The following is a 14,629-nucleotide window of genomic DNA, read 5'->3' as shown; positions in this document are numbered from 1 at the left end:
AATAATTCTGAAATAGAATAAACTTTTTCTCAAAATATATTGTAAAATTTAATTTTCTTCCAATATCTTTCTTATGCTTTCCCGCTTTTTTTCATTAAAAATAAACTGCAGGAGTATTTTTCCACCAAAAACACCACAAGCTACTTCAGACCCAATAGAAAAAGTCCGGAGTTCCAAGAAAATATCTGATACCGGCCATTAGACTTGGCTGTATACGACTTGTGCCAACATTTCCATGGCCTTTTTAACGTTAAAAAAAATGTGACTGATTGCAGGCGCGCTAATTCATTATTGTCGAGCTAGCGCGCCTGCAATCTCTTTAACTTTTTAATTTTTCGCTGACCATAAACTATGCACTTCACCTTCTGATATGTAAAGAATAATGTCAACTTTTACGGACATTTTTGAGAAAAGTAATTAGGGATTTTTGGAGGGATGATGATTGTATTGTGTATGTACCTATGCAAACCTTAGCTAAAAAAAAAATTCTACTACGAGTTGGTATATATAACATAATAAATACCTGTGATGGTAATGTACGTAATGATGACCTCCCATGCCTCTTGGATAGCTGAAAACAGAAATAATTACATGTCAGAATCATTTTTAAAAAGTTTAAATTCATTTCGGCGCAAACGATACAATGTACAGTTGAAAAATAATTGTTTAAAGATAAATAAAGAAGATCAACTGCGGGTAGTTCAAAAATTCACGCAGCTTTGATAATTTGGCCGTTCTCATTCCTCTGCTCAAGTCTAATTACCGTGTCGCTTTTTCTCCCACAAAGTAACACGGAAATAGACAAATAAAAGCCATGGTGGCTTAGTGGTTTGACTTATGGCCTCTCAGGCAGAGGATCGTGGGTTCAAATCCGTTTTGTAAAAACTCATGTGCGAAATAACATTCTAAATTTACCTTTAGTATTAATACTTACATTTAGTGCCAGTGTGCTCGATGAGACGCCTAAAGAAGTCGATGATGTCGTCATGTCCTGACTTTGATCTGATGTTCTCCAAAATCTCCAAGGCCGACACTAAAATTGTTGTAAGTCTTCTTAATATCAATGTTTTACAAAATAAAATAGCCCGTAAAATATAATAAATTATTAAAGCGAAAAATATTATCAACCCTAAGTTAGTTGTCATGCATGTCGTACCTACCTACAACCGAAGTTAACAAATAAATATTATTTTCAGGAGGGGTATAGCTACTTTAATGATTCTTCTTACCGCGGATATTAGGCAAATGTCCAGCAGAGTTCCTAAACTTCTGAGCGAAAATTTGATAAAAAAAAATTTTTTAACAAAAAATGGAACCGACTTCAAAAACCTTAAAAAAAAATTCTACTAGTTTGAAGTCGGTGCCTCAGCACGAGCCAGCAGGAGTGGAACTATAGTCGTCTACCTCGCCTACATAATATGTATTTGGCTTTAATCACTCCTGCTGCTGAGGCACCGACTTCAAACTAGTAGAAAATTACTTTCAAGGTTTTTAAAGTCGATTCCATTTTTTTGTAAAAAAATAATATTTTCAGAGTTTTTAGTGATTTGTAGCCAAAATGCATCTCACAAAGATTCCATTAAGCTCAAACTCGGCATAGTTATATTATTTTATTTATAACAGAGTAGGTACTCGACTTGGTGTTAAAAATGCCAAAAACGCTATAGGTGTACTTTAAAAATTCGAGGGTTGCCCTCGATTTCTCTAGGATTCCATCATCAGATCCTGACTTAGTGTCCTTTAGAACTAAAAATGAATTTTGAATTTCGGCATAACATACAAAAAAAAACATGCACACGAATTGAGAACCTCCTTTGAAGCCGGTTGAAAATATCTGAGCACGCTTTTACGCCGTTAACAATATACAGACGTCTTCACATATTTTTGATAACATTTTTGCTCACAAATTTTAGAACCCGACTGTACGTAAATATTCTGCGTAGTTTACTCTTTCGTTTTACTGTTACATTGTTTATATTGGGGGACGATTGTTACTCGAGTCCGCGGGAGAAACCCACCACAACCCTGCACGTGTCCCCTGGGTGGTGCTAAACGAGTGACAAACATTAAGGCGATATACAAATAGGCAAAGATGGCGATAGATATGTGTATAAGCTTATTTTAAATGTATGCCATACGATTAAATAAATATTGTTTGAATAACAATGAAAAATATAATGTTGTTTTGCGGTAAGTCATACAGCGATATACTCACAGTTCTTAGTGGTGAGCTTCTTCAAGGCGACGCTTGCGTCTTCGATGACCTTACTCTGCGTGACTTCGAGCAGAGACTCGAGGAAAGTAAGTGCATCTCGGCTCTTTGAGATGTTGTTAATTCGTTTGATAACCGTGATGATATCTGTGAGAAGAAATCATAGGATCGTCAGCCAAACGAATGAGGCTGTGAAGACTGCGGCTGCTGGACAAACCTAAGGCTCAGGGATCCTGTTATTGATTCGAACATGTAGAAGTGCATTGTGTTCTAAGAATTATCAAGCGATGTCTGTGATGTTCAACCACACTCCGACCCTTAACTGCCTACTCCGGCGCGGTCGCTTAGGGTTGTCGACGTCTATTTTAGATTAATTACCTACCGGCAAATTGTCTAATGTCTGTATCTTGAGAAAACAGACAGATTCTATGCCGTTATATGTATTATTATTATTATACTAAATTTAAAAATATTATTTATAATTTCGCCGGAATAGTGATGGCGACTGTATACATACTACTCATGTTTACCTACACATAATACTATAACTATATTGTTTATAGGTAGGTAGGTATCTATTTTTTTTATGTGTCCTTGCACGAAACTATTACACTACACTTATATACCTACTACTAATTTACAATTATACTTAATACAAAAAATACGCAAGTACGAGTCCGCGAACGTAAAAGGTGATCATCTCGCGAAGCGAGCTAAAATCGAAACATACGGCACCGACGGCAGCGCAGCCTTGACTAAAGAAAACTTAATCCTCCTTAAATTATCAGTGTGTGCGAGCGGCGGGTGCGGGTGATTACGGGTGAATTGCGGTATCTAGGAAGATTTAAGAAAATAATTAATTAATCTAAGAATTGGCATTAAAGCACCTACGAAACGCCAGTGTTGCCATGGGTGGCGCGCTTGACGGAGTCTGAAGTCAGAAGCCGTGTAACGTTTCTGCTGGGCTACTACGAAACTCGAAGTTCGTGTCGTGCGGTCCCTCTGACACTTATACTATTTAATACGAGAGCGAGAGGGACGGTACGATACGAACTTCGAGTTTCGTAGTAGCCCAGCTGACACTCGCGATCACAATCAAATGACAGTTTTTGTATGCGAAAACAATCTAATCTAATCTCTAATCTACCTACTTTGTTTACAAACTTACTGTCAATCTTGAATACCCTGTAGAACACGGTCTGGACCTCTTCGATCACACGACAGCCCGTGATCTTGTACAAAGTCTCAATCACCACTCGGAGACCTGTCAGAAAAAAGTTTTTATCAAAAACATGGCTCATTATGTTATTTTTTTTTTAATCTTCGGGAGAACGAAGTAAACCGGCGCGTCCCGAGAGACATTAACATTCTAGTTGTTTTGTATCTTGTTGTCTGCTCGCTCCTACATTATTTATAATTTTTTTTTATCCATAATTTACCCAAAAATAAAACTAATACTCGTGACCATAGCCGCGGAAATGTGGTCGAAACGTTGAGATAATTTATATAATAATATATCTGTCGTCATAAAGTCGCTAGCACCAATTTCTGACACAACAAAAGTGCATAAATATCAGAATCTGATACGACTATGTTTCTAGGGCCGGGGTGCCGGACTTAACGGGGCGCCTTTAAGTCGCGCCCTGGGCGGAGTCTATACCTTTGTAGAAAATTCCCTTAAGTTGGGGAAGCCGTGGAAATCTCGCCCAGGGCGCTGGAAGTGCTAAAACCGTCACTGGTAGGATGTGTCAGATAATATATGACACATTACTTACTAAGTTTGTTAGCTTCGTGTGTCAGCTCCTCCAGGGCGTATTTCAATTCTGAAATCATAAATAACTCGCTGAAAATGTCCGTTCTATTTTAAAATAATTAAATTTTACTTCGTTTTTGTTACTGCTATTAACAAATTATCAACGCATTTAAAAATTTAGAAATGTGATACAGTACGTTTTAGATTCGCGCTGTCACCGTTCATCCACCATCACCTCTCATATTTCGTTTTCTAGAATTTTTTTACCGTACAACGGCAAAAACTACTAGACACTGGCAAAATTGTCCTCCGATGGACAGAGCCATATTTTTTTAAAGAAACAGTACGTTTTACAATAAATTACTAACGTCACTGGCGGTGTTCATATTGCTGGCAATATTGCCTCAAACACTATGCCAAACTATATTAAAATTTCCGATAATTTTTTACCAATTTATATTAAAGAAATCTGTGACATAAAAAAATTACGCGGACATTGTACTCATGGCTTATAGATAATAATTTTATAACATTAAAGAGGTATGGTAAAATTTATTAAAATATAGTAAGTATTATTTTAATATTCACAATAAAAAGGGTATGTACAATAAAATTAAATAAGCTAAAAATAGAAATAAATCTAAAAATGGACCCTGCGGCATGGTACCAAAGATGCTGGCAGGAAACTGCCAGCTCTTCGGTCTCCTGTGGTATCTCTGAGTCTCTTTGATAGATCTTTGAAGAGACTCCGAGCGCCAGGGCCCCACGGACCAAGGGCCTCGACGCCGAAAGGTACAAAATCATATTCGGCACCAGGACCACTGTATTTTCCTGCTTTGGCAGTTTCCGCCATTTCTGCTGCTGCTGCTGCCCTTATTGATGTTCGGTGGAGATGAGACGGGGCCAGTGTGTATTTCCCGGCAAAATATTTTTTTATTTCCATAACAATTTACAATTTACAACTCAGGCTTAGAATGCAGCATGTTGTGCCCAGGGCACAGAATATATAATAGTACTAACGTACCCAGGGCCTCTAATAAGTGAAAGGTGGCCCTGATGATTAAGTATCATTAACTTACGTCGCTGTCCGGTTATCCTCTTGAGGACGATGATGCTCTCTGAGATCTTCGATTTGCCCATGATACGGTTCATCTCAAGGATGGCCTCCCCGAGATCTAGAAAACAGTTTTAATTCGTAATAAATAAATAAATATCACGGTACAATATCACACCACACCTGACCTAGTCCCAAAGTAAGCTTAGCAAAGCTTGTGTTATGGGTACTAAGCAACGGATAAATATAATTATATAGATAGATACATACTTATATAAACATTCGTATTTTTCATACAAATATCTGCCCCGACACGGGAATCGAACCCGGGACCTCAAGCTTCGTAGTCAGGTTCTCTAACCACTAGGCCATCTGGTCGTAATAAATACTATCCTACTAATATTATAAATGCGAAAGTTTGTCTGTGTGTGTGTATGTGTGTAACTCCTTCACGCTAAAACGGATTTATGGTAGGTACGTAGGTAGCTGGACGTCTGGAATAACATATAGGCTACTTTATATCCAGATATTCCCACGGGATAGGGGTAAAATCTTGAAAACGCTACCGCTGGGTTTAGAGTCTTGAAATTTTGTACAGGTTGTTCTTAACACAACCTCATTGAAGACCACGATATAAATTTTGGGAATTGCGCGGGGAATTTTATAAAATCCGGAATTTCCATTGTACCAGATCGAATAAGTAGTTTACGCGTGCGAACAGCGGGTAGTAACGAGTGTAGTTTTAGAATATTTAAACTGTACATCCGCGTGAAGCAAAGGGAACCACGACATGATGGGTCCCACTGAAAAACAGCATTGGGCTAAGGCATTGGGGCTTGCCGCAACATTATGCTAAGTGGGGTCCAGTTGAAGGGTCCACACAAAGAACCTGTCTAGTCACCTAAGCAACTTTTTGAGTTATACCGGTTTGAAAGTTAGCCACCTCGAACAATTACTATGGTTACCATTTATTTATAAGTGTTACCAATTTATAAGTGAAAAAAATTATAAGTAGATGTATTGTTTTCAAGTTATTTAATTCAATTGGTAAGTCATAGTACTTTGCGAGCTCTACATTTTGAGATTAGAAAGAGAGAAGAAAGAGAGAAAATACATTTATTTTCTTTCTTTCTTCTTTTCTAGATTAAAATCTCAATTTAAAAAAAAAGGTGACTAGGCATGTTCTTTCCGTGGACCCTTCAGTTATACTATTCGATATTAATTTTGTATTCTTTCCCTCTATTTAGTGTATTTTTGTGTATCGAATATGTGTAAGTAAATAAATGCTTCTCTCTCTCTCACAAACACACACACACATACCCACTTGATATTTATAGGAATTATAATTTTTAAAAGCTTTATAAACACTCACCACCAGATCTGGTCGCCGAGATCATGAGATTCATGGCTCCTTTGAGGTCTGAAAACAAATTAACAAACAGTAAAATAAAATGAAAAAAATACTTATAAGTATAATGAACTGATCACCGCATTGAAATCCGTCGCTTAGTTAAAAGATCTAAGCGTACATTACATATGTACAGCGGAAAGTTACTTTAATTATTAAGAAATAAAGCTGTTTATTTGGATAAAAATACACATAAGTAGGTATTACATTCCATAAAAAAATAACTAAGTATCGTAAGTAATAAGATTGTTGTAGTTAATATAATAATGATTTAATACAATGTTATAATTATTATTTTATATTTGACACTTTAATAAACTACTTATATTTACATTTATAATACAATGTTATTTGAAAATTTAACTGTGAGGTATACACTTTTTGTTAAGGAGAGGAGGATAACACAATGTAAAGATAAATGAAAAATATATACACACCAATTTCAGGCAGAAGTATCTCGAAGACTTTAGGGAATTCGGCTGGTCCAATGCCCCCAGTCATCTTCTCCACCTGGATTCTTACACCTTCCACACCTGAATGAAGAACAAAGATAATTTATTAGCCAGAAAGAATATTGTAAAGGTTTTTTTTTACGAACCCAACACGTTTCTAAAGCTTAGGTACTTTATTACTTGAGTCTTTAAAAAGTAATATACTTAAGTAATAGGGTATAGTTTCCTGGGTAAAAAAATAGTTATTTGTGTCACAAGGGAGCAAAATGGTGTATTTACGGCGAGGGCGTACATTGATTCCAGAATATAACGAAGGGTACAATAGAATTGAGCGTATTCTAAAGTAGAATCCTGAGCGTAATGAGGGATTCAAGTGTTAACGCCCAAGATGAAAATAATTTTGCTCCCGAGTAGCTCATACAACTTTTCACACCGAGCATTAAGAAACTTGAAAAAAAAATCTAAATATTATTAAAGAACAACCAGCATAGAAAATAGCGTGGTTTTACAATCATCAACTTCAAAAAATAAATAAAACACTTAGAAAAGCCTTGAACAGAAAAGTTGCACTTTGCTCCCTCTCGTTTGTGAAAAAACTATTTAAGTTTAGCCGCATTCACATTTACCTGTCGTGTTGTGTCGTCACGCATCAGCAGGCCTACTACGAACCTCGAAACTCGAAGTTTGTGTCGTGTCGTGTGGTCCCTCTGACACTTATACTTTATGAGAGCGAGTAGGGACCGCACGACACGCCGCACGTTACACGACGTATGCCCGGGGCATTAATGGAAAATGACCGATTTATCACTCGGTCCACAACTGACATACTGTTCTACAAAGGTTTATTCAATTTCATCGATAAATAAAGTGAAAATACAAGATAAAGTGAAACCACGTAGGTTTTATTTACCGTTGGTGTGTGCCACGTGTCTGAAGAAGTCGGCAATTTCATGAGAATCTGAAATCAAACAACACTAATGTATACAACAACCTTATGTAATTTTGAACATGAAACTACCGTGAGACTCGCTCATACTCGTATCACTCACGCAGCCGCCGAGTCGCGTGCTCCTGAGAAGAAGGGCTACGAAATAGCCCGAAACATGTCGAGCTAAACTCGGTTTAAGACGTGAGTTTTCCGTTACAATATCATTTAACCTATTGTAACTTGGTGCATTTCTCGCACAACGTACTGGGATCTCGATACAGCTCGGAAATGCAGCCAGCCTTATGGGCCTTCCGCAGGGTCAAGACTTGGGGGAATTGTATATATAGTAAAGTTATTTGTATCTTAAATGTTTAAAAAGACGCAATATACATCTTTGTATTTATTTCGCTTAAATATACTTGTCTAAAATTTGTAACCTTATGTGACAATAACCTTTTCAACAATCTTTTATCACGTTTCCATTCACCTGTTTCATATTTCATAAAGCTATTACATCGCTTCAGTAATTTTAATTTTAATTGTAAAACAGAACAGGTGTTGATAAGAATAAATTTTTGAATAATTATTAAAATACTTGAGCGAATTAAACTTATTTTTGATGACGGTAATATATTTTAATACATATTAATTACATGAAGAAATCAGGGCCCTATTTCACCATGCTGACAGGTACTTTCTTAAAAAGCCATTTTGAAAATACGCGTACGTACCAAAACACTACGCAAATTACCGTCATAAGAAACTAATTTCCATTTAGTTCACTACTCAAAATTAATTATGACACAGTATTAATCTCATGACAAGATTTACCGACAAATGTACAAATAAATATCAACCACGAAAAATAATTCTTATTAAAGTTTCACAACATAATTATCTAAATTTAGATACAATCAAGGACTATATAGATACAATTAATAATAATAGATTGTCACTCGACATAATATTATGTTACTGACAATTGTCACGTTGATAAAAAAAGGGGATAGAAGCCATATTACCGATAATAATTATAATTAAAATAAAATAAAAAAATATTCGTTAGGCATATAACTATTTCGTTTATGATGATAACACTTACTCTTTCCACCGGATATCTTCTCCAGTATCTCGTAGATGGCGTCGAAGTCGCTGTGACCGGTCAGACGCTCCAGGATGGTGTATGCCTTCCATACATCTGGAAACATTTGCATTCAGTAAATAATAGTCATAATTTAACCAGTAAATAACTACGAGTATGTTACCATGAGGGTACCAAACGAGCATGTACCTTATCACTTATATCTGATGTTTTTTACGAGCAATAAATGTTTATTCACTCAGAGAAAAGTTTTATTAGTCAGTTTTCGTTTTAGTTAAAAAGTTGTACCTATTTATTTGATTCATATTAATACTAAAAGTTTTTTTTTAAATATTAACCCGCAATTCGTCGATTCCTAATTAAAATATGTATTTTAAAAATATGACATTTTGTAGTTACATCCACATATAGTGCTGCCTTCAACGTCATTGACGATATTGCTGGAAATTTTCTGGTGTGAAAAGTTCCAATATTGCCACACTATGCAATGACAATATTGGGAATATTGCTTGAATGCATTTGCAATATTGGATTATTTAGTTAAGGGCACAACACTAGCCCTTGGGGCGACAGCGCCATAATTAATTATGTAAAAGTTACCGTCAGGTGGCGAGGCCATTTTGAAAAATACTGTTCGCGAATTTTACAAAAAAATATCACAAAAAAAACTATTTTATATATAAGCCTTATACTAATGGTTTAGCATAAAATGGCATAAACTAGGTGGGCCCTGTAACAGGAGCAAACAATTAAACCACAGCTTCCACTCTTAATCTTAGGCTAATTTAGTTCTACAACTTTTGAAAATAACTTGTATTAGGATTTTAATTATAGTTGAAAGTTGAATTGGACAAGCAATGTATTGCGAAATCCGTCATTTTGTTACGTGACAGGCGATGCCATTTAGGCTATTGGATGACGTACATTGAAAATACTATTAAATTTGTTTGGAATAAACATAATGATAAAATTACTTAATTTTTGAAAGTTGCAGACTATAGGTAGAGTCATTCCCGATGACGCGTGCCGTGGTTCTTATTACAATTTCATTAATGGCTAATTTTGACAAAATCACGCATCTTAGATAGATAGATAGATTATAGTCTTTATTCTTCAAAACAAAGACATAGCTTAGTAACTAAAGAGTAATAAAACTAACATGTCAGCACTTAAAATTATGCCCGAAACAAGATACTTACGATAGCAAATAAAAACATAAATTAAGTAATAATTAAACAGATCAGACACATAAATGAGAAGCCATGTGATGCACTGAAGAACAGGCGCTGGCTCAGCATTGTGCTGCGGTAAGCCGCAGCGCTGGTATTCTGCCAGTACCCAAACCGAGTAAGGACGCCGACCAACGTGATAAACTCAGCACAATCTCGTCATCAAATGAGTTTTATTATTCAGTGGGATCGTAAAGTAGCAAAATTTATGAACCTTGGAATAAGTATTTATTATTATTTTAAATGACAGAAAAATAAAAATGAGGCGAGGGGGGTTCAGAAAACTTCAAGATAAGAGTCTCTGGAGAGACAATAAGTGCAATCTGAGCTTAATACGAAAGTTTGATTTTGACTCAATGTTTCGGAGTGGTGGGGGGATATTGTTCGAGCACTTAGTGGATTGGTATCTGAAACACGCCCTGAAAGCGACAGTCTTGTGTCTGGGCACGCATATCATCACGTTACGCGAATCACGGATTAAACGCTTGGAGGAGGACCAAACGAGTTTTTTATATAAATACTTAGCTGGGCGTTTGCCATTTAATACTTAGTATCAAACAGCAAGCATGACAATAAAAGTTCGTATCTAGCAGATAGCTTTAAAATACCTGCGTTGTTCAAATATGGCGTTACGTGGGTACGCGGTGGGATAGCGAAACAAAATCTGGCACAAGCATTTTGCACTCTTTGGAGTTGCCTGCGTGATCGTTCTAAGAGACAGGGCCAGTACACCGTAAGACAATAAGTGAGTTTGGAATGTATGAGCGATTCACATAAATTTATTCTAGTGTTGACACTGAGAAAGTCCCGAAAATTGTAAAGAATTTTCAACCGATAAAAACAGCTGCGAACTGTCTCTGTTACGTGCATTTCAAAACAAACTTTGTGGTCAATTAATAACCCAAGGCTACGAGCTTCTTCCACTCCCTCTACTCCAACACCGTCCAAAGTTATTTTAGGGTTACTTATAATTATTTATTTTTTCAATTTGTTGCCTAGTCCCAATTATTAAATATTTGGATTTAGCAAGATTTAGAGCTAAACAGTTGGTGGAAGACCAATTACTGATTCTTAACAGATCTTCATTGATGTCTTCGTGGATGGCACTAGATATAATATAACTATTGGCTATCGACTATTTTCTCGCTCAAGAAACGAACAAAAGATCCTGTGTGAGTAAAAGAGACATATATATTAATAGTTGATCGCTGGCGGTTCACACTGCCGGCGAGAACTCGCTCTTACATCTTTTGTCGCAGCGACAAGAGCTATAAAACTCGCTGAGCTATAAAACTAGCTCAGCAATACCCGGCTCGAGCGAGTGGAGCGAGTAATCGCCCGTCGTGCTCGAACACTCGCTTTTCACTGCTCGCCCACTCGTTTCTAGTTACTCGCTCTGCTCGCTTCTCGCTCATCGTCGGCGGTAGGACAAGTGCCTAAAGTAGTTCCATTTGCGTAGCAGAACCTGTGTTTTAATTTTTTGCTCCTGTTACAGGGCCCACCCGGTATATCTGATTAAATATTTGAATTTCGAATATAATTTAATCTTAAAACTAACCTGTTTCATTGGTCAGCTCCCTCATAAGTTCGATGATAACCTCGATATCTGAAAATTGGAAAACGTCAATCAGAACAATCGCAATCAAGTGAGTGGTTATGATATAACTTAAAACAGTGTTAAAAAATTGGTAATTCAGAATAGACTGAGAAAGACATAATTGCATGTGACGTCACACGCAAGAAGCGCCATAATTTTTAATTATTGTATAGAGAAAAGCGTTTTAGAAAGTGACAGATTATAGATTAAAAAAAAACAATCGAATCATTTCTTTTCTTCGCTATACAGTCGCCATATATCTACTTATATTTTCATAATAATATACAGGATATGGCAGTCCAAGAGTTTCAAATACCGTATTGGTATTATTGCTTCTTTTCAACAGATACTTATTGTCACTTAACTTGATTGAACTTGAAAAGAATACTCTTCAAATAGGTAGCTGAAAAGATGTCGCGAGCATTAAGTACATTTCTTAGGGGCCCTGACATGATCAATCCATCCCTGATGCAGAAGGATCAGACAGAATAAGTAGTGTGGTATAAGTGGTATTTAACCAGTCTCATCCGGGTTTGGTTATACTATACGGGATGCTTTTTAACGAACCAGCGCGTATTTTGCTGTGCTCTTTGTATACTTACTAGCAGTGCCTTCCAGCTGTTTCAAGAAGGAGATGACATATTTCCACTCCCTGGAGCCTTTGGCGCATTTCATGAAATCAATCGCCTTGTTACGGTCTGAAAAAAAATGTATGAAATATAAGTATCGTATCAGCCGAAAGACGTCTACTGTTGGACATAGGCCTCCCCGTAGATCTCCTTGCTCCGGTTGGAAGCGGGCTGCATCCACCGAGAACCTGCAGCTTTAGCCAGGTTATCCGTCCATCTCGTTAGTGGATGTTGCTCGCTGTGCCTGCCTATCCCCGGTCTCCATTCGAGAACTTTTTGACCCCAACTGCCATCTTCTATAAGGCCCGCCAATTGCCACTTCAACGAGCAAATCCACTCGTAAAAACAATTAATTAACGAATTACAGGACAATTAAGGCTTTTAAAGGGATCGGTGCAGTTAGTTAACATGTGAACGAGTTAATTTTGTAGTAGGTTTCGATATTTCAGATAAAATTGAATTTGAAATGGAAGGTCAAGATTGGTATAGGGCCCATATGTTAAGACATATGAAAGGCACATTATATGTTATTTTTAAGCTTCAGTTAAGTTATTTAATTTTTAGTCTTAGTTGCAAATTGTAATTTTTAGTTGTTTTTCACTTAATTTTGAAAATAAAAAAAAAACAAAAACTCGTAGGGATAGTTTTAAAGTTTATTTACTTACCACCTATTTTAGCGACTCTCTCGACATAACTAATTGCTTGTTCGACCTCTGAAAAAAATTTAGCCAAAATTAGATCAGTAATAACCCTTATTCGGGCAGTCGGGTTAAAATACAATATCCAAATTCAAATCATTTATTCAGTAAATAGGCCGCATATGTGATTTTCCCACTAAGGTCGATAAGCCAAAGGCTACTAGAAACACAGGGAAGCTTAAAGTTCCATCTTACAGACTGGCTAAAAACAAAAAGTCGTTTCTGGGAAATTGCATACGTTTTTATAAGAAAATTCCAAAAAATATTATAAATGAAACGGATACAAACTTCAGATCTATTGTCAAGAAGAAATTAATATCAAAGGCAAAAAAAATGGATAACGTCGACAGTTTTGTGGACTTTTTAGATTTTTTTTCAATTTTACCTGACAATTATTAAAACCTCTGTACTAAAAACTAAAAACACTTAAATTATTTTAGTTTATCCCAATCAATTTGGATCCACAATGCTGTTTTTAAGGTTTTTAGCATTTTTTTTCATAGGACTTAATTAAGTTGGTACAAGGTATTCAATGTAATTTGTAGTAAAACTTAACAACTTTTTTATTGCACGTCAAAATATCGGTTACTTTGTTTACGTTAATTTTCATGGTCAATCAATTCTTCAATTTAAGGACAAAACTAATGTTATTTGAAGAAATAATTAATATAAAATAGTAATGAGTACTTAATTCATTTTTACAATTCTAAGCTACTCGTAGAGCTCTACTAAATCCGGTAGGCAGGTTGCTATTGTCTCCCGAATACACTGGTATTTAAAAGCTGAAGATTTTTTTATATTATCTATATTATATATTATTTTAGCCTAAATGTAAATCTTTAAATTGTTATCTCAGGACATGTGGCTTCGTTAGATATACACTGCAATTTAAAATGTAAAGGAAACTCAGGTCTAAACTATATGTCATAGTTTAAAAAACTAATATTTGTAAACGACTGTTTGTTTCTGAATTAAATAAATAAATAAATATATTATGTTCATGCCGTGCATCAATTTTTGTCTTAGGTTAGGGTTAGGTTATTTTTCTTGTACAACATTTTGACAAATAAATATATTCTTTCTTCCTTTCTTTTCTTTCAATTTACCGTTAGGAAAATCCAGTGAACAGTACAAACGGAATGTTAATTTCGCTCGGGCGCGGATTCGTCGGTTTCTTCGCCTTGAAGATTCAAACGAGAAAGAAATAGAAAACCGATATTTGTTTCGAGTTCCGTACGACATTAGCAAACAAGTTTCTGTTGTTGATGATATCAAAATATGTAGATATTAGCTATGGTGAATGGAAGACCGACTGACCTACTTGTATACTGATTTGTATGTCTCAATAACAGTGTGTAGCGTAAATACATACTAGATTCTCTTACTTTCATATAGTTTGAAACAGTATCTTTTCAAATACCTATACTAAGAGCGCAAATCGACAACAGAGTCTCAGCGTCACCTCCGCAAACATGTTCCTAGTTGATTTACAGCGTTCTACGCATTGTACCAGCACGCAAACACAATATTACCTCAAACCAACTATCCACAATTTATTACTTTTATA

The 14,629-nt window shown here is 35.9% G+C and overlaps 1 protein-coding gene across 1 annotated transcript in view; it reads right to left on the bottom strand.

The window, feature by feature from the left end:
* Positions 1–13,080, bottom strand: part of LOC141444636 (uncharacterized) — a 34,601-nt gene extending 21,521 nt beyond the window's left edge. The window contains exons 1-13 of the mRNA XM_074110205.1: positions 13,030–13,080; positions 12,338–12,433; positions 11,697–11,744; positions 8,910–9,005; positions 7,790–7,837; positions 6,865–6,960; positions 6,392–6,439; positions 5,045–5,140; positions 3,988–4,035; positions 3,381–3,476; positions 2,216–2,359; positions 935–1,033; positions 524–571 (exon numbers count right to left, since the gene is read on the bottom strand). Of these exons, the coding sequence (XP_073966306.1) occupies positions 524–571; positions 935–1,033; positions 2,216–2,359; positions 3,381–3,476; positions 3,988–4,035; positions 5,045–5,140; positions 6,392–6,439; positions 6,865–6,960; positions 7,790–7,837; positions 8,910–9,005; positions 11,697–11,744; positions 12,338–12,410 (940 nt within the window). The 5' untranslated portion in view covers positions 12,411–12,433; positions 13,030–13,080. The remainder of the gene's footprint in view (positions 1–523; positions 572–934; positions 1,034–2,215; positions 2,360–3,380; positions 3,477–3,987; positions 4,036–5,044; positions 5,141–6,391; positions 6,440–6,864; positions 6,961–7,789; positions 7,838–8,909; positions 9,006–11,696; positions 11,745–12,337; positions 12,434–13,029) is intronic.
* Positions 13,081–14,629: the final 1,549 nt, after the last annotated feature.

The sequence above is a fragment of the Choristoneura fumiferana genome, chromosome 30 (genome assembly GCF_025370935.1).
Source record: "Choristoneura fumiferana chromosome 30, NRCan_CFum_1, whole genome shotgun sequence".
Taxonomy (NCBI): Eukaryota; Metazoa; Arthropoda; class Insecta; order Lepidoptera; family Tortricidae; genus Choristoneura; species Choristoneura fumiferana.
Note: the sequence above shows the minus strand (reverse complement) of the source record. Positions and strands in the feature narration are given on the sequence as shown.